The following is a 19,517-nucleotide window of genomic DNA, read 5'->3' on the forward strand; positions in this document are numbered from 1 at the left end:
TTCTGTGGCAGATTGTGGTGGAATTTAAAAAGGTAGGGTTTGGTGACCACCCTTAGGCACCCTTTAAGGTGATTGGTGGGTTCTGAGGTCTGCCTTCCAGGTTGTGCGGCCCGTTGGCAGGATAAGGCTCACCTTTGGGACTAACCTGTACCACCCACTCAGAGGTTATGCGGCCCTGAGGGGGGTGGATCAGGAAGGCCTCCTTAACCACCCTGCGGGGATGGGGCCAGGAAGAAGGGATTAGGCTTGGCTCACCCCCCTTTTCTCATGGCAGGATGCCCTTGCCCACTGCATGTGAGATAAGTTCCACAATGGCTCTGCAGATCATTCTACCATGCAATCAAGCATGTAATTGGCTTTATTCAATAAACGTGGCCCTTGATTTATGTTATGAGGCAGGGCCTTGGAGCCTGTTAAAAACTACAAATCCCACCCCACACCCCTTCTTATGTGGCTCGTCATGCAATCCAGAGGTATTGTGTGAAGAAAGAACAAGGGCAGATTTAAGAAACAAAAATTAATCAAAAGCTACTGCATAAATGTTCTTCATAAATGTTATCTTTTTCTTTGGCAGATTTGCCTCACTCACAGTGAATTTTCCATTGTTCTAAGTAGCCTTAGTTTTCTCAGAGAGAAAAATACACACTCACACAAAATCAGCAGATTCCCAAACTCCTCTTTTGCAGGAGGGGGAGAGAGGAAAAAGTCTTTTAAAACCAAGGCTTAAGTTTAGTGAAAGAAGAAGAAGAAGGGGGGCAAGAGAGTTCAGGGCTCCAACATGTGTACTCCGCTCTCAAGGAACGCAGGCACAGAACCGGGGAGAGACTCTGGGTCTTGGTGCAAAATCTTGAGACCAGGAGATTCCTTCCTGGTTTTGGATCAGAGCTCTTCCACATAGATTCGGCTGTATTCAACCGCCCACTCCTGGCATAGGATAGGTAATCTCTCCTACCTGTCACTCTTTATAGTAACAGGGTTCTTTGATCTTTTTAGTTTAATGTTATGAATGGGTTAGGATATCAATGATTAATGCTGCCACGCGCCCAAGTAATTCTGTAATGCTATTCTATTCTTTCTCTCAATAAAATCAAGCTTTGTTTTATTTTGGTTTGGACCTGCATTTCTTGGGTTAAATATATATATGTGCACAATTTAGGCACATTTCAGGGCAAAGCACTTTTTTTTATCCCTAGCAAAAGGTCCCCTCCTCTCAAGGAGGTGTGTTTCATGGGACATGGAGGTGGCAAGTTCACACACTCAGGTTCCCAAGAGCACGTGTCGTAACAATCTGGTGGAGAATCAGGCGGGCAGCAAGGGTTGCAGGAAATAAAGTAATATGTGAACAGTCCTGCAATCCAGGGAAACAGGTAGCCAAGTTCTGAATGCGTCTGGAATGAGTGTGATTTCCTTTTCCTTTGTTACTATGTTTTGCTGTCTCTTGTTTTAAAATAAATGGGGAAATGTCCTTTCAATGCTTTGGTAAAATTTAGAGGTTAAGGTATATAAATTCCCTGGCACATGGTTATCTTCCTCCCCTTCTGTCCCTGGCAACAAAGCTTTGGCACATGGTGGTTGTGATTGTGGCACAGCGATTAGCCAAAGTTGATACTGGAGAGAAGGTTAACCTGCTAGTGGCCAGAAGCTACTAAGGGGGTTCCCTAAACTGGGTCCCGTCCATTTTGAAAGCCCTTGATAACATTTGTGTCTCCCTCCCCTTCCCCAACGTCCTGGGGAACAAAGCCTTGCAAGTATTTTGAGCCGGTGGGGCTAGGTACTTGGAAAAGGTGGAAACAGGATTTGCACAGAGAATGTTCAGTGCTCTGGCTGGCAGAGACTCCTAACTGGTTCCTGTCCCTTTAGATACCCCCTACCTCTGGTTTTTCCTTTTGAGAGTCAATCTGGGAGGAAAAGCTGGTGACAACAGCTTTACTCATGAGTGACTTGATCTGGGAATGTGGCATTTGAAGGTGGCTCATACCTGAACTTATTTTGAGACTAGGCTTGGTTGTTTGTGTGTACACTATTGTATTCTTTGCATTTGGCTTTTGGTGTTGGAGATTTCTAAGCTATGGCAAAAGTGGCAGCCACGGAGGGAACAAAACGCTTTATGAGTCCAGTAGAGTGCCTAGAGAAATGGTTGATTAAGAAAGGAAGGTGTGTATGGGATGATGATTGTTTTAAGACAGATGACCCTATGAAAACCATGACTGAGGCCTATGTGGGATATTGCAAAGAATACAGGCCTTCCAAATCAAAGAAAAGTGCTGCAGCAGCTTGGGAACTTTATAATGCATGTCAGGATTTGTCAGATCTGTTAGAGGAAGAACACAAGAAAAGTCAGGAGTCAAGGAGTAAGTTGGCACAGGCAGAGGAGGCATTTGATAAGGAAAGAGAGGTTTTTGCCAAAGAGCGAAGTAGTTTGAGGCCTTTGATAATGAACGGGTAGATTTGAATGAAGGTTGGAGAAATGATTGTGACAATTTTGGCTGTGAACGAATGAATATGGTAACAGAAAAAATCAGGTGGGCTTCTTCTTTAAGACAAATGGAGACGGAGAGAGATGAAGCATTAGTCCAGGCTGAGATGGCTTGTAAGGAGTTGAAAAAGAAAGAGGATGAATGTACCAGGGCAAAATTAACTGCTGAACACCTGGTGGTTAGAGCATGAGAGCAAAAGTTGAATGTTAGCCATGATGAGAGCAAAGCTCAACTTAAAGAACTGGAAAGACAGTTGCAGGTCCAACAGGGGCTGGTGGCCACAGTTATGCATGTTTTGGGTGATGGGGATGAGGAATGGGGCCTTCCTCCCCCTCCCAGAAGATGCTGTATCATCTGTTCCTTTAAATCCTGAATGGAAGGAGTCACAGGTACTTGCACCCATTATAATGAAAAATGTGGTGGAAACCACTGGGATGGGGCCAGCTTGTAATAAAATTGTCCAAGAGATTGTACGTTGGTCCCCTCCCCAGGCAAAGGCAGTGGCTGATAGTTTGGGTCCTTTGAATAAGGACATAGTTTTGACATGGTTAACTAGGGCAGATGAAATGTATTCTTCTGCTGATGCTCAAGATTTAATGCAAGTGGCAAGATATTGTGCCACTGAGCAGGATGGAGCGTCCATAGAGGCAAGGTTCAGAATGGGGAATGCAGGGGATGTGTATGACTGGATGAGAATTGTGATCAAGGCTCTGTTGCCTGGGATGAATGTGTTAAAGGCATATGTTATGGAGAGTCAAGGTGTAGGGGAAAGCCCATGTGAATCGGAAGAAATTCCTTGCACATTTATCAGAGCATGTCAGACTTCAGGAAGATGGCCAGTATGAGTATATAACAGAGACTTTATGGAAGCTGTGCACATGGGGTTAAATGCTCAAATGAAGTTAGCAATAGGGAGAATGGATCTTGAAGGTGTTACTTGGCGGGAACTGAGTGTGGCTATTTCACAAGTCTCTGAGCTCCTTCAAGAGGTTGGAGGGGGGTGAAAAGCCACCACTGCACAGAAGAAGGTTCAGCTTGAGCAGATTCAAACTGTCACATATACCAATCAGGGGCCTCATTCATCTGTTGTACCCAATGCAAATCGGGGACCCCAGGGAAGAGGAAACTATCGCCCTTTCTTGGCCCCTGGTTCCAGTTGGGGTAATTTCGCATCAAAGGGGGCAGAAAGAAGATCTGGGTTTAATAACTCCAGCAGCAATCACGGCAACTTTTCTCCCCCCCAACAAGGCCCTACTCAGACACAACAGGGGAATGAACAGGTGGATTTTGGGGATCCGTTCCGTAATCAGCTTTGGTCCATGCTTAGAAATTTGGGAGAAAATATGGATCAATTTCACAAGCAACCCACTGAAGTTTTGCTTAATGCTTTAAACAGGAGAGCACAGGCACAGGCTCCTGACATGGCCCCGTCCACCTCTGCTTCTGTTTCCCCTCCCACTGCTCCTATCCAGCTTCGCTCAGAAGAGCAGAGGCAGGCCATACAAGATGTCCACAGTCGAACCCAGGGCTGCCCAGTTCCTGCTGCTCCAGTCACAACTGTGTCTATGTCAGTGCCAGCTTTGTGGGGCAGAATGAATGTGGAGGCCACCACTTGGGAACTGGGAACAGTGGCCAGAAAACCAGGCTTGGGTTTTTCAGATGAATCCAGTCTGCAAAAACCAGAGGTCTTTAGTGCAAATTCTGTAGCTACGGGTGGAGACAATTCTCTCCTAGAACAGGGTGTCATGGATCACAGTGCAGAACCCTCTTTGGCACAAAAGGAAAAGTTTTCTTTAACCAAAGAAGTTGAAAGTCCAGAAACAGCTGGAAACAGAAGGGCTCCAGTTACTGAGCAAAGTCCTGTTACAGTTCTTAAAGAGGAACATACAAAAACATCTTCTGAAATTGCAGGCCCTTATTTAAATGCTTCAGATTTGCTTGAAAACACACAAGATGTGCCCACTTCCATGGAAAGAAATACTGATTTAAATGTTTCCTTTGGGTCTACTACACCACAGTCTCTTGCTAATGAACATTCTTTTCCTAAGGAGCAATCTCTTGCTGGCAAACAGCCTTTGGATCATAACAAGACTCAAAGTATAGAGCTTCTAGCTTCAGGAAGAGTCTATCCAGAATCTGAAGTTACTTTGAAAATTAATACAATTTGGCTTCCAAAACAGCAGCTGGTTTCTGATGCCATCTGCATGAGAATGGACAAGTTGCAAAACCCCAATTCCAACAGGGAGCTGCTTTCTTCATTGTCACGCTTTGTGCGTGCAAATTCCAGCACTGATGCAAATGTGTTATTGCATGCAGTCCCTGACAGGCTGAGTAACAGGGAACCCAGAGCAATTGCTCTGCAAATAGGGTGTTCACCAGTGAAACTCCCTGACATGGTACAAATGGAAGCACAATTGTATTTGGAATGTTATATGCTGGTGCTACTGACTGTGCTTTGTTTTGCATCTGCAGCAAGAGAAATCCAAAAGAGGAAGATCCCACAAAAAAGATTTGGACACAAAAGCAGCAAAGGATGCTGTAAGCAAATCCAAATCTAAGAAATGGGAAGATGCGAGTGTGACCCATGGTAAGAAGCAGGGAAAGTGCATTCAGATGGTCTACAGACAAAGACATGGGGGTAAGACTTACAGACACACTGACAAAGATGCCTGTAATACTAAATATTTTCTTGGTGCCTCACTGAAGATACAAGTTCTTGTAATTAAGGAGTGGAAGGACAAACCACCTGATGTGCTTTCTCCCTCCAGTTTTAGTTGTGTGCTTGCATCCCAAATTCAGGACTTCATTGCCCAAGATGTAATATGGTATTCTTCAATGGGCACAGCTTGAATGGTGTTATATGCATTTTTTTCTTTCCCTGGGTTTTGCAATTGTTCAGTTAGTGGGGGGTTTTTTTGAAGAAATTTGCTCTGTTTGTCTAAGCAAATGATTAAAGAAGAAAGGATGGGAGGATGGGAGAAGGGAGTGCAGAGGTGGTCCTGGAAGTTTTAAGCTTCCCTATAGCAGGTAAAAGCATAGTGACATAACCTTTAATAAAGGGTGGTATGTGGAAGGAACCCCAGTTCCCATTGGACGGGGTAGTTTTAAGATTGAGGCATACAGGATGTAGACAGAAGGTTTGAGAAACGTAGAAAAACCGTGAAAAGGTTAAAGAGTCAGTGACTATTTGTGGTGGGTAAGGAATGTCTTGGGCAAATTAATGGATTGACTCATGGGAGGGGGAGGGAAAAGAATAATTTCTGTTTTATTTTCTTAAAGCACCAGAACATGCCCACTATCCTGTTGATGATATGGGGAATCTTAGGAGCACATGCAGTGTGGAAGGCAGGTGTCCTGGAAAATACTGACATCGAGCCCATCCCCACAAATGCTTGGATCTGTTATCAGGACACAGAGGTGGAGATAGCCTATCGATTTCCAGGGTTGCTAAGTAATGCTTCCAGGAGACAACAATTGGAAAAATATATCCTCCATCAGCTACCTGTCTCACAGAGTGCTGCTTGTGAGGAGTCACAATTAATTAAATGCACCAAGGGTCCCCAGGAGTAGCAAGTTCATTTTTGCCATGATTCTTCTGTGGACACCAAGATTTCTTGCACCCCACGATTCGGTGAAATGTCCCAAGGCAGTGACATGATTCATGAAGAAGTTTGCAACATTTTATGGATTTCTATGGTCACTTGGGGGGGAGGGATCACCTTTGCACTTCCAGGTTTTTATGGCAAGTGCCAAGAAAAGAAGACCCACCGATGAACTGGCTCTTGTCCTGATTTCATCAAAAGGGCAAGAATATCCCAAAACTATGACAAATTGGCAGAGATTCAATGGACTTATGGATGTGACCAAGATACACACTGTCGGTCCTCCAGACTGGATAATGTCTATCCAGGAAAAGTACTGCCAGTATGGACAATATCATATTCCTTTTAATTCAATAGGTTATGATCTTGTTGGATCTCACATGATTAAATTGAACCACCAGCAGCAATTATTGATAAAACCAGGGACTGCACTTAAGGAAGTGGTAGTCTCATTTGAGAAATTAAACATTGCAAAGGAATTCCCTGTTTGTGGATCATATTTAGAGATGAGTAATAAGGGATGGGATAATTGGGTTAAATTATGGGAAGGGGAGAATGGGAAGAGAAATAATCGGGATTTGTCAGGGTGGCTGGGTGCTGGAGCTGCTTTTCTGGATGCTACCAATATTGAAATATTAGCCAACAAATTATATTATACCACTGAAGAAATAAGTAAGATGACAGAACCTATCAATAGGGCTCTGGAAAAGACTACTGAAACCCCCCAAATCATAGCCAGTTTACTTCCAATGTGGGAACAGAGAATGGAAAAAGATTATCATGACATGATAAATACCATGCAGTCCTTACAACAGACTATTTCCTTGGCCATTACATGCACCCAAAAGCAGAATTGGGCCCATACAGTGGCTTTGGAACTTATTCACATGACAGATAGTGGGTTTATACCCTGGGAAATTAGGTCCCTAATTCGACAGTCCAAGGGAGAAAGAAAATTGGAAGACTGGTGGAGCCTTGTCAATGCCACATATGATAAGCAAAATCATGCATTAAGATTGTCTATTGTAATGGTAGAAGCGTCTGAAATCATTACTGTATATCCTGTAATTCCATTGGGAATCACTGTAGATCAAGATTTAGTTCTTTATGCCCAGGAAGTTCACCAGTGGGCCATAATTAAGCATGCAAGATGGGTAACCATTAATGTGAAAGGTTGTCAACATCATAAGAAGTTAGGAGTTGTTTGTGAAGATGATAGTTTGGAATCCCATCAAGATTGCTTTTCTCTCAGAATGATTAATGTATTGTATTACTCTTTCATGCTAAGAAATGAATCAAGTTCAACCATTGTATATTCTGGACATGGGTGTGTGTGCCTTAGAATGTTTTGTGATTATGCTGTTCTTGATAAGTATTATATACAACCTATGCTAAGATATATCAATAGATGCTTTTGTGGTATTGAGGAAATAGTAGGATGTGATTTTTCATTTAAAGTCCCTGTATGGACCATCCAGAGAATATTAGTTAATCCAGATTTGTTTTAATACCTCAAACCCATTGTATTAGGTATGGCCTAGCTGATCTCCAGAAGTTACTTTCTCATCCTATGTTACAGAAATAATTAGAAGCAGTTAAACAAATGGGAGAGCAAGCTACACTACAGATAAAATACGAGCGCCATACAATTACCAATATAGCAGCCAAGATCAAACAGATAGGGGCACATAAATGGTGGGATTCCCTGTTTGGCTGGGGAGGAGGCGCCAAAGGAGGTTTAAACCTTTTAATGCACCTCATTGTGGTGATTCTAATATGTCAAGTTTTTTTGGTCTTTGTCTTAATAGCCCTTGTAATATGGATCCGATCTCAAATGGCACAGATATAACAGAGGGAATGCCACCCCTACCGCTGCTTGTGCCCCCTGCTGTCCCCACAGCATGTTCTACTGCCCCCACCACCCCACCTCTCATTTCCCCACTGCCGCACCTCCTGCTGCCCCCACCACGCCTCTTGTTCACCCGCTGCCACCACCACCACACCTCCTGCCGCCCCCTGCCACCACCACCACACCTCCTGCCTCCCCCGCCGCCCCCCACCTCTTGTTCCCCCGCCGCCCCCCGCCTCTTGTTCCCCCGCCGCCCCCCGCCTCTTGTTCCCCCGCCGCCCCCCGCCTCTTGTTCCCCCGCCGCCCCCCGCCTCTTGTTCCCCCGCCGCCCCCCGCCTCTTGTTCCCCCGCCGCCCCCCGCCTCTTGTTCCCCCGCCGCCCCCCGCCTCTTGTTCCCCCGCCGCCCCCCGCCTCTTGTTCCCCCGCCGCCCCCTGCCTCTTGTTCCCCCGCCGCCCCCTGCCTCTTGTTCCCCCGCCGCCCCCTGCCTCTTGTTCCCCCGCCGCCCGCCGCCTCTTGTTCCCCCGCCGCCCGCCGCCTCTTGTTCCCCCGCCGCCCGCCGCCTCTTGTTCCCCCGCCGCCCGCCGCCTCTTGTTCCCCCGCCGCCCCCGCCTCTTGTTCCCCCGCCGCCCCCGCCTCTTGTTCCCCCGCCGCCCCCGCCTCTTGTTCCCCCGCCGCCCCCGCCTCTTGTTCCCCCGCCGCCCCCGCCTCTTGTTCCCCCGCCGCCCCCGCCTCTTGTTCCCCCGCCGCCCCCGCCTCTTGTTCCCCCGCCGCCCCCGCCTCTTGTTCCCCCGCCGCCCCCGCCTCTTGTTCCCCCGCCGCCCCCGCCTCTTGTTCCCCCGCCGCCCCCGCCTCTTGTTCCCCCGCCGCCCCCGCCTCTTGTTCCCCCGCCGCCCCCGCCTCTTGTTCCCCCGCCGCCCCCCGCCTCTTGTTCCCCCGCCGCCCCCGCCTCTTGTTCCCCCGCCGCCCCCGCCTCTTGTTCCCCCGCCGCCCCCGCCTCTTGTTCCCCCGCCGCCCCCGCCTCTTGTTCCCCCGCCGCCCGTTCCCCCGCCGCCCGTTTCCCCGCCGCCCGTTTCCCCGCCGCCCGTTTCCCCGCCGCCCGTTTCCCCGCCTCTTGTTTCCCCGCCGCCCGTTTCCCCGCCTCTTGTTTCCCCGCCGCCCGTTTCCCCGCCGCCCGTTTCCCCGCCGCCCGTTTCCCCGCCGCCCGTTTCCCCGCCGCCCGTTTCCCCGCCGCCCGTTTCCCCGCCGCCCGTTTCCCCGCCGCCCGTTTCCCCGCCGCCCGTTTCCCCGCCGCCCGTTTCCCCGCCGCCCGTTTCCCCGCCGCCCGTTTCCCCGCCGCCCGTTTCCCCGCCGCCCGTTTCCCCGCCGCCCGTTTCCCCGCCGCCCGTTTCCCCGCCGCCCGTTTCCCCGCCGCCCGTTTCCCCGCCGCCCGTTTCCCCGCCGCCCGTTTCCCCGCCGCCCGTTTCCCCGCCGCCCGTTTCCCCGCCGCCCGTTTCCCCGCCGCCCGTTTCCCCGCCGCCCGTTTCCCCGCCGCCCGTTTCCCCGCCGCCCGTTCCCCCGCCTCCTGTTCCCCCGCTGTTAGGCCCAGGATGAGACTCAGGAACCAGACCAGGGGTTGTAAGTAATTCAGTTTTTATTAGAGTAATGTCCAAACAAAGACTGCGTCTTCTCATGAAGCAGTACAGAAATACAGATCCTGCGGCATTGAGAGAAAGTTGACAGAGCAAGGGGCTGCTTTCCCGCCGGTTCTTTAAGAAGGGGCCAAACGGGCGCGCAACCTTTCGCTCCTCCTTAACTGCCCCTCAGGCACTACCCGCCTTCCCCCCTTTCTCTCTTGTCTTTTCCAGTGCCTTTGTGTGCGCGGCGAAGGGGGAAGCATCGGCCCCTCCTCTTCCAAAGGTTCCGATTCCAGTATGGGGATAGGGGGGGCTGATGGTAAACTGACTCGCGGCTTTTCTGCCTTGGGCAGCCCTCCCTCTTCCCCCCTCTGTTCTGAGCTTCGGAGCAGGGGAGGCGTGGGAATGTCTAGGGAAGGTTCTGAAACTCCAAAGCTCTCAGGCTCTCCGTTGCTAAGCAACCCTATCTCTGGCATTTCTTCTGCTTCGTCTTCGCTCCACTCGGGCAAAGTTGCTCCCCCTCCTCCCTGCCATCCGTCTGAATCCTCTTCTTCCAACCCCCCGGGACCCCAACTCTGCCTCCCGACATCATCCCCTCTCCCAAGCTGCCCCCCCTTTTGCTGACTTGGGGCGGTGGGGAAAACGTTGATGGAAAAGTTTTACCAAGTCTGGAGCATGCACGTCAACTTCATCTTCCCATGATCTATCAGCTGGTTCATAGCCTTTCCAGTGAATCAAGTACTGCAACTTGCGGCGTCTTATTCTGGAGTCTAGGATTTCCCCAACTTCAAACTCAGTTTGCTCATTTACCAGGAGCGGAGCTCCGGGAGGCTCCTCCGGCCGTAACTCACTGGGAGGGGCGGCTTTTGTTAACAGGGATCGATGAAACACAGGATGTATTTTAAACGTGTCAGGTAGCTTCAGTCGGTACGCCACGGGGTTAATTTGAGTTTCTATTTCAAAAGGACCCACCCTCTTGTCTTGTAATTTTCTACATTTACCTGGCATTTGGAGGAAGCGGGTGGACACCCAGACCCGATCTCTCGGCTGCAGGGGGGACCCCTCCTTCCTGTGCAGGTCAGCAACTCGCTTGTACTCCGTTTTGGCTTCGTTTAACTGTTGTTTCAACGTCTGTTGCGCCGCCTGCAATTCCCTAAGAAAGTTCTCTGCCGCCGGTACAAGCATACCCTCTGAGCTGCTTGGAAAGACTTTAGGATGGAATCCATAATTAGTGAAAAATGGGGTTTGTTGAGTGCTGGAATGCAGGGAGTTGTTGTAGGCAAACTGCAAAATGCAAATATGATACCCAGTCAGTCTGTTGATAGGACACATAACTACGTAAATATCTTTCCAGAACGGTGTTCAAGCATTCCGTCTGGCCGTCTGTCTGGGGGTGATGGGCGGAGGAGAGTTTTAACTCCGTCTGCAGCTGTTTCCACATGGCTCTCCAAAATTTGGCTGTGAACTGAGTTCCTCGGTCCGAGACTACACTGTTTGGCAACCCATGCAGCCGGTAGACTTCTTTGATGAATAACTTGGCCGTTTCTTTAGCCTCTAAGGCCCCTGCACAAGGAAGAAAATGCGCCATTTTGGTGAGTAAATCTACCACTACTAGAATGGCTGTCATTCCTTGGGACTTGGGTAAATCAGTTATAAAATCCATGGATAGGTCCTTCCAGGGTTTGTGTGGGACAGGTAACGGTTGCAACAGTCCTGCTGGTTTTCCTGTTTGTGTTTTTGTCCGCATACAGACAGAGCAGGACTTTACATAGTTTTCAATATCCCGACGCATTTTAGGCCACCAAAAGTCCTTGGCCACATTCTGAATGGTTTTGTAAATCCCAAAGTGTCCCGCTGTGACGGAATCATGGCACTGGCATAGGATTCTGAGCCTTAATTCCCCTTCTGGCACATATCTGGCTGCTTTGAACCATAACAGTCCATTCCTCCAGTGGAAAGTTACTTCTGAGTCTTGATCTTGTCCCGTCTCCTGCCTATATCTTAGCATGTCTACATCTTCTTGTTGTGCCTTTTTGAGTTCCTCTTCCCATGAAGGCTGACACGATCCCAACGTTAATTTCTCTGGCGGGATCACGTACTGAGGCTGGTCATCTGATTCACTTTCTTTGAATTGTGGCTGTCTGGATAAGGCATCTGCTCTCTGGTTTTTGGCTTGGGCATGATAAATAATCTTGAAGTTAAATCTAGTGAAGAACTGGGACCATCTTATCTGTCTCTGGTTCAACTTTCTGGCTGTTTGGAGGCTTTCCAGATTCTTGTGATCGGAGCGCACTTCAATCTGATGAGAGGCCCCCTCTAGGTATTGTCTCCAGTTCTCAAAAGAATCCTTGATGGCCAGCAGCTCCTTCTCCCATACTGTGTAGTTCCTCTCTGCTGGCTTTAACTTCCTAGAGAAGTACGCGCAGGGGTGCAGCTCCTTTCCCCCTTGGTCTAATTGCAGAAGGACCCCCCCCGATGGCAAAATCCGAAGCATCTGCTTCCACGACAAAAGGGCGGGTCGGGTCAGCAAAGCGCAGAATGGGCTCGGAAGCGAACCTTCTCTTCAGCTCCTCAAAGGCCTTGGTGGCATTCTCTGTCCATTGAAACTTCTTCTTTCGCCTTAAGCAGTCAGTCAGAGGAGCTGTTAATTTGGAAAACCCTGGAATGAACTTTCTGTAATAGTTGGCAAACCCTAGAAACCGTTGTATATCCTTTTTGCTAACAGGCAGGCCCCAGTCCAATATACAGCTTACTTTCCCTGGGTCCATCTCCACTCCTTCCGCTGAGATTCGGTACCCAAGGAAGTCCAAAGACTTGAGGTCAAATCCACATTTCTCTAACTTGGCATACAAGTGATTCTCTCTCAGTCTCTTCAGCACCGTTTTCACATGCTGATCATGGTCTTCCTGGTTCTTTGAGAACACCAGGATATCATCTAAGTAACAGATTACATACGTGTCCAACAGGTCTCTAAACACGTCGTTCATGAACTTTTGAAAAACTCCTGGACTTCGACAAAGCCCGAAAGGCATGACCAGGTAATCAAACTGACCATAAGCGGTCAAGAATCCTGTTTTCCATTCATCTCCCTCCTTCATTCTGATCAGATTGTACGCTCCCCTCAAATCCAGCTTCGTGAAGACTTTTGCGGAGCGCAGTCGGTCTAGCAGCTCTGAAATCAGGGGCAGCGGGTAGCTGTTAGGGATGGTGATCTGGTTCAATGCGCGATAGTCGTTACAAGGTCTGAGTTCCCCCCCTTTCTTTTTCACAAACAATAGTGGCGCTCCAGCAGGGGACTGTGAGGGATGTATGAATCCTCGCCTCAGGTTTTTATCCAGAAATTCCTTCAGGGCCTCCCTCTCAGTCTCTGTGAGCGAGTAAATTTTCCCCAATGGGATGCTGGCTCCTGGCACGAGATCAATCGCACAGTCGTAAGGGTGGTGGGGGGGTAGAGTCTCTGCCTCTTTTTCATCAAATACATCTTTGAATTCCTCATACTTCAGCGGCAGGGTCACTTGCTCGCTCTCCTGCGCTGCCGCCGCCAAGGTGTTCTTGATTCCTTCGGGTTGACAGTTCTCCTGACAATACTGTGAGGTGAACCACACCACCACCTCCTTCCAACTTATCTTGGGTTCGTGTTTTGCTAGCCAGGGCATTCCCAGAATCACCTCAAAGTTCGAGAGATCTGACACGTATAGCGAAATGAACTCTTCATGCCCAGGGATTTGGAGTTTCACTTCCTCCGTGGCTTGTGTCACCCCTCCTGACTTCAGGGGTCTCCCATCGATGGTCTCCACAGATAGGGGAGTGTCCAGTTTCCACCGGGAAATTCCATGACGCTTGGCTAGCTTTGCATCAATAAAATTTGTGGAGGCTCCACTGTCAATCAAGGCAGTAGAATTAAACATCACTCCTCTGGAAGTTGTAATCCAAATAGGTACGACCAACACCCCCTTTTGAGGGAGGTTGGATCATTGGAGGGCCTTTATACAACGCGGCCCCCAGTCCACCGGCCTGCACGTGGACTGGGTGTTCTAGTTTCCCGACGGCTCGGCTTTCCCCCCTTTCAGTCCACAGTCTCTGGCCACATGGCCCGGTCTTGAACAATAAAAGCATAAACGTTCTCGACGTCGTCTTTCCTTTTCTTCTTCTGACAATCTTGGCCTAGCCCCTCCCTGTCCCTCAGTTGCATTACCTGCCGCCCCTGCAGTGGAAAGGGCCTTGCTGCGGGATGCCGAGGCTGAGTATCTCGGGACCTCCTGCTTCTTTTCCAGGCGTCTTCCTTCCATCCGGTGATCTATCTGTAGGCATAGCCGGATTAGCCCTGGCAGGTCAGTGGGATGGGTGGTCCTGGCCAGCTCATCCAGGATTTCAGCATTTAATCCACTCCAGTACATAAACATCAAAGCGGCATCATTATAACCTGTTTCCTGGAACAAAATTTTAAAAGCGTTAGTGTATTCAGAAACAGTCCCTTTAGCTTGTTTCAGAGCGCCTAGCTGCCGCGCTACTGTTTCAGCTCTTTGCGGGTCTTGAAACATCTCGGTCATCTCCTGTATAAATCCTCTGTATCTTCTTAAGACAGTATCCTTTCTCACCAGATATGGAGTCACCCATTTTGCAGCTTCTCCCTCCAGAAGGCTAATCACGAAGGCGACTTTAGCCCCATCTGTGTGCCTGACATCCAGATATAATTCACACTGAGCCACGAAAGTTGCCAACTGATCACTCTGTCCCGCATATTTTGGGGGCAATCCAATGGGAACCTTTACTGCGGCAACTGGAGGGGCTGTTCGCATCTGGTCTATCGTGGTCTTCAAGGCTTGATTATCCATTTTCAACGCCTTGACGGCTGCTAGCAGGGCTTGGACATCCGTCTGCAAATCACCTACCTTAGTCCTCAAGAGTTTCACTTCTTCCGTCTCGGAAGTGGGGTTTGTTCCCCCCCCCCTTGCTCCCTTTGACATCTTGTCCCAGTCAAGTGAAGAGAGCATTGAGGGTGATTGAGGTGGCTCTGTCAAGCTGTCAGGCCCAGGATGAGACTCAGGAACCAGACCAGGGATTGAAAGTAATTCAGTTTTTATTAGAGTAATGTCCAAACAAAGACTGCGTCTTCTCATGAAGCAGTACAGAAATACAGGTCCTGCGGCATTGAGAGAAAGTTGACAGAGCAAGGGGCTGCTTTCCCGCCGGTTCTTTAAGAAGGGGCCAAACGGGCATGCAACCTTTCGCTCCTCCTTAACTGCCCCTCAGGCACTACCCGCCTCCCCCCCTTTCTCTCTTGTCTTTTCAAGTACCTTCGTGTGCGCGGCGAAGGGGGAAGCATCGGCCCCTCCTCTTCCAAAGGTTCCGATTCCAGTATGGGGGATGGGGGGGCTGATGGTAAACTGACTCGCGGCTTTTCTGCCTTGGGCAGCCCTCCCTCTTCCCCCCTCTGTTCTGAGCTTCGGAGCAGGGGAGGCGTGGGAATGTCTAGGGAAAGTTCTGAAACTCCAAAGCTCTCAGGCTCTCCGTTGCTAAGCAACCCTATCTCTGGCATTTCCTCTGCTTCGTCTTCGCTCCACTCGGGCGAAGTTGCTCCCCCTCCTCCCTGCCATCCGTCTGAATCCTCTTCTTCCAACCCCCCAGGACCCCAACTCTGCCTACCGACACCCGCCTCCCGTTCCCCCCGCCTCTTGTCCCCCCGCCTCTTGTCCCCCCGCCTCTTGTTCCCCGCCACCCGTTCCCCCGCCGCCCGTTCCCCCGCCGCCCGTTCCCCCGCCGCCCGTTCCCCCGCCGCCCGTTCCCCCGCCGCCGCCCCCCCGCCACCTCTGCCCCCGCCGCCCGTTCCCCCGCCGCCTCTGCCCCCGCCGCCGCCCCGCCTCTTGTTCCCCCGCCACCGCCCCCCCCCCCCGCTGCCTCTGCCCCCCCTGCCGCCTCTGCCCCCCCGCCGCCTCTGCCCCCCCGCCGCCTCTGCCCCCCCGCCGCCTCTGCCCCCCCGCCGCCTCTGCCCCCCTGCCGCCCCCGCCGCCTCTGCCCCCCTGCCGCCCCCGCCGCCTCTGCCCCCCTGCCGCCCCCGCCGCCTCTGCCCCCCTGCCGCCCCCGCCTCTGCCCTCCCGCCGCCGCTTTCCTGCTTAAGAATCCTGCTTTCAATACTCTTTGTGCCTAAAAATGTTTGGGGGCAGACATATTGCTTCATTTCCAATCAGTGCATCCCCTGCAACCTCCTGCTGCAATCCTCTAACTTCTTATATCACAAATGTTATCGTTTATTTTTTGTCCCACCTATAGTGTAAGAGTGCCCCTCCACATGGCAATAATGCAACAACGTTGGAGAGCATTCCAGAACAATTAATAAAGTGGAATGATGTGTGGACAGTCCAGTATACATCCACCACTAATGCATGATTATTGCTTCAATGGCATGTTGCAAAATAAATTTCACAAAACAAATAATCAAACAAACAAATAGTTTGGAGGAGCCCTGGGAAATGTTTTTTAATGCATTTTTTTTTAAGTATATGTCAACCTCTGAGCTTGTCAGCCTCACTGTCAACTACAGACTCATTGGATGGCCTTGGACATATCAGTAGTCCTACTCTGTGTCAGCAGAAGGGTGGTGGTGGTGGTGAATGACCTACCTCACGGAGTTGTTGTGGGGGCAATCCAATATAATGTCCAGAGGAGTAGCCATGTTAGAGCAATCCTAACTGGGGCAGGGAGGTACAGAACCTGCCAACTCCTGCTGGTCAGTGTGGAAAGGCAGCAGTTTTTTCCATTGATTTGTGGATACAAATCGGGCCCCTCTCCAAGGATTGGGTTGGCTTTGGATTTATCAGAGAAGACTTGGAAATGGGGTGGGGGTACTTACACTACCATCACCAGGAACACCAGCAGTAGTGTCTTTTGTTGTTCAGGTCTGTGGCTTCCTTTATGGAATCAACCCATCTCTTTGGTCTTCCTCTTTTTCTAGTCCCTTCTGTTTTGCTATGTTGTGTTATGTTACAGTTTATTTCTATGCCGCCTTTTGGCCAAAAAGGCCCTCAAGGCGGCTAACAAAAAATAAACACAAATAAAAAATACACATCAGAAAAGAACAAAAGTTTACAAAAATTTAAATAAAAATATTAATATTGTTAAAAAAGCAACAGCAACATCTTTCAATAACAATACAATAACATATGTCATATTGTCTCAGACGCAATGCTTCTTAATGGCGTTAATTTGTATGTTCAGCTCCTGAGTGCTCTGTGGATATGTGTCCAGAGATGTACATGTATGTGTGAAACAGCTCCATGTGCCTTTGCTGGATCGCTTTGCAGGTGTGTAGCTCCTCTCCTTGAGTGGCAGTGCTTGCCCAAAGCAGCAATAACAGAAAAAGCAAGAGAAGCGGCAGGCGTCTCCGCCCGAGTTCAGCAGCACCAAGGCACCACCAGCATCCAGCTGTATCCGGAGGAGGAGGATGGAGCCTATCAGTCCCAGCCACAGTGGCGTAGAAGGAACAATGAGTACTGGTGGCAGCCGCTGCCACTTCTCTGTGCGCCTGCGAGGCAGCCACTGACTCAGTATTATTGTCTTGTCTAGTTTTCTCAGCATTATTGTCTTTTCTAGTGAATCATGTCTTCTCACTGTGTGTCCAAACCTGTTTGAAAACCTCTGTTTCATAATTTTAGCTTATTCCACAGCATTTTTGGTGGTTAGAGATTTCCCTACAGCAGGATGCCTCAGTCAAATTCTAACTGCTGCCAGCAGCGCAAATCAGGAGCTAGGATTGCTCTGCCCATCTGTTGCAGTAAAAACAAGAGAGAGTCTGAAGGTGCTTTCAGGCAGGGGCTTAATTTGCAAACAAATTGCTGAAATATTCCAAATGAACAACAGAGGTTTTTTTACTTACTGGATTTTCTCAGGAAAGGGAAAAAAGGTTTACATTGGGAGGGGAAATAAGAGCTGGCATTTTAATGCAGCGACTTGGGGTGGATTCTGGAAAGCACTTATATGCACGAAGCGCATTTATCCCACAATAAATGTGGGATTGCATTTATATTTATTTTAGAAGATTTTATAGCCCTCTTTGTCGTAAATAGCTTTAAAGCGGCCATCTGTAGTCGCTTCTATAGGGTGAAAGAGCATCATACCAGACGTTAGGACGCTGGAACTCAAGTCAGGGACGCAGAAAATACTTCTCCGGGATTGGCTTTGAAAATAGCTCCGCCCTCCCCGCGCGTGTCTGCAAACATGCTTAGAGTACGAGAAAAAAAACGGCGAAGGGGAGGGGTAGAGGCGGGAAAACTCCATTTTAACCAATGGCAGGAGCCAGCAGGTGTTGCTAGGAGACGAGTATAAACAGCTTCAGGCAGCTTTCTACGGGAGGAGGGTCTGGCGAAATTTTGGTAACCATGGACTCCGGAAAGTGGGGTGGTCGCCGCCCGGGCTCCGGTTTGAAAACTGAACTGGAAGTGAGGTGCGAAGCGAAGGGTTTGGGTGGGAGGATCTCCCTGGTCTCAAGGAATTCTCTTCTGTAGCGTTGCAGTCCTGTGCACCATCCCTTGCCAACGTGGTGCCCTCCTGGTTTTTTTTGAACTACAACTCCCATCAGCCCCAGCCAGCATGTCCGATGGTCAGGAGTGATGGGAGTTGTAGTCCAGCAATATCTGGAGGGCACCACGTTGACTATCGTGGAGCACAGCTCTCCGCCGAGTGTATACTCAGTGGCAAATTCACTGGTTGCTGTAGACGTACATGCATATTTTTCAAAGATTCTCGCCACCTTCCCAAAGCCTTTCGCTGGGTACACTTCTTTTGTGTCTCTGCTTTAGTCAAAGCAGAATCGCCTACCAGTGCTACCACCCATATTGGAATTCTCGATTTTACATGTTAGGTGCCCTTTCTTCAGGAATTTAGAGGCAGGAAGGATTCGTTGATCTCCCCCGCTCCCAGCACATGTGTGAGGTGGTCTTTTATTACCCTACATGCATCAGAAGTTAATATATAGGTTGTACACATAATTAGTAAGTGTGACTTAGTATTAATAAAACCAAAGGAGGTCTCTGCCATCTCTCCTTCTTTGCCATGTACGCTGTGTTTTATTCTTGGAGATCTGATTATGATTATGAAACAAATATATTGTTAAAGTTCAAAAGCAATTCACTGTCTGTCTGTCTTTCATTCATTCAATATAATGTCTTACCCGCAAAACATTTAGATGGCACGGGGCTGAGAAACTCATGATACACCCCATTTCACAATCTGTTCCAGTATGATTTTCAGAGTCTCCAGTGACCTTTTTCTTGGGGGGTGGGGACTCTAATTTTTTAATTGCTAAAAAAGTTTTTTAAGTATTGTAATTTTCTTTAGATAATTATTGCTTTCTGGTTTTTTCTCTTTGTGGTATGTAGACTATAAATTTTTTATTTGAATTCATTCAATTTGTTCGCTATAAACTGAGGGAAAGTGTTATTACATCGTTTTCCAAACAGTTTTCTAGCTACAGATTTTGTACACAATTAGAAAACACAAACAGTTGTGGCTTTCCTCAGTAGAACCTGTGCTTTGTGCTATGCTGTCCACTATGCAAAAAAACAAAAACAAAACTAAAACTGTTTATTTTAAAATGTCATATAATCCTAGTTTCTGTTTTTTCTCTCTAGGTGGGTGCAGGGATTCACCAAAAAGAATATTGGCTTTGTAAACAAAAGGACTGTCTGTTATCCTTGTGGCAATTACATAATTTTTATTCACATTGAAACACTGGACAGAACAATCTTGCGGTGTCGCAGTGGAAGTATAGGAGCCTTTGCAGTGAGCCCGAACCAAAATGTAGTTGCTTATTCTGACAGGCAGCTGAATCCTACAATCTATATCCACAGTTATCCAGGACTAAAAAAACAGGCCAAATTAAAAGGTAGGTCTGATGGTTAATCAAACCCTTCTTGAAAGAGTTTTTAGAGATGCGGAGGAGAGAAAGCCATGCTAGATCAGACCACAAACAAAGGCCTA

The 19,517-nt window shown here is 49.0% G+C and overlaps 2 protein-coding genes across 2 annotated transcripts in view; one reads left to right on the top strand and one right to left on the bottom strand.

The window, feature by feature from the left end:
• Positions 1-2,295: 2,295 nt before the first annotated feature.
• LOC133389673 (uncharacterized) lies at positions 2,296-16,215 on the bottom strand. Its single transcript, XM_061637701.1, has 3 exons — positions 16,163-16,215; positions 8,415-9,521; positions 2,296-2,311 (listed from the first exon to the last, which is right to left on the bottom strand). Exons 1-3 carry the CDS (start codon positions 16,213-16,215, stop codon positions 2,296-2,298), a joined length of 1,176 nt encoding a protein of 391 aa, XP_061493685.1.
• A 1,686-nt stretch (positions 16,216-17,901) lies between these two features.
• The window catches only part of CFAP43 (cilia and flagella associated protein 43), a 79,836-nt gene continuing 78,220 nt past the window's right edge, over positions 17,902-19,517 (top strand). Inside the window, exons 1-2 of the mRNA XM_061636074.1 lie at positions 17,902-17,982; positions 19,169-19,422. Coding sequence (XP_061492058.1) covers positions 17,918-17,982; positions 19,169-19,422 — 319 coding nt within the window. The 5' untranslated portion in view covers positions 17,902-17,917. The remainder of the gene's footprint in view (positions 17,983-19,168; positions 19,423-19,517) is intronic.

Source organism: Rhineura floridana, chromosome 7 (genome assembly GCF_030035675.1).
Source record: "Rhineura floridana isolate rRhiFlo1 chromosome 7, rRhiFlo1.hap2, whole genome shotgun sequence".
Lineage (NCBI taxonomy): Eukaryota > Metazoa > Chordata > Lepidosauria > Squamata > Rhineuridae > Rhineura > Rhineura floridana.

What these genes read in the sequence shown, in the direction of transcription:
- LOC133389673 (XM_061637701.1), bottom strand. Translation starts at nt 16,215, where the DNA reads ATGGCTACTCCTCTGGACATTATATTGGATTGCCCCCACAACAACTCC. An exon ending in CCCCACAACAACTCCGTGAG is followed by an intron (nt 9,522 to 16,162) that starts GTAGGTCATTCA and finishes CTGGTTCCTGAG; the next exon opens with TCTCATCCTGGGCCTAACAG.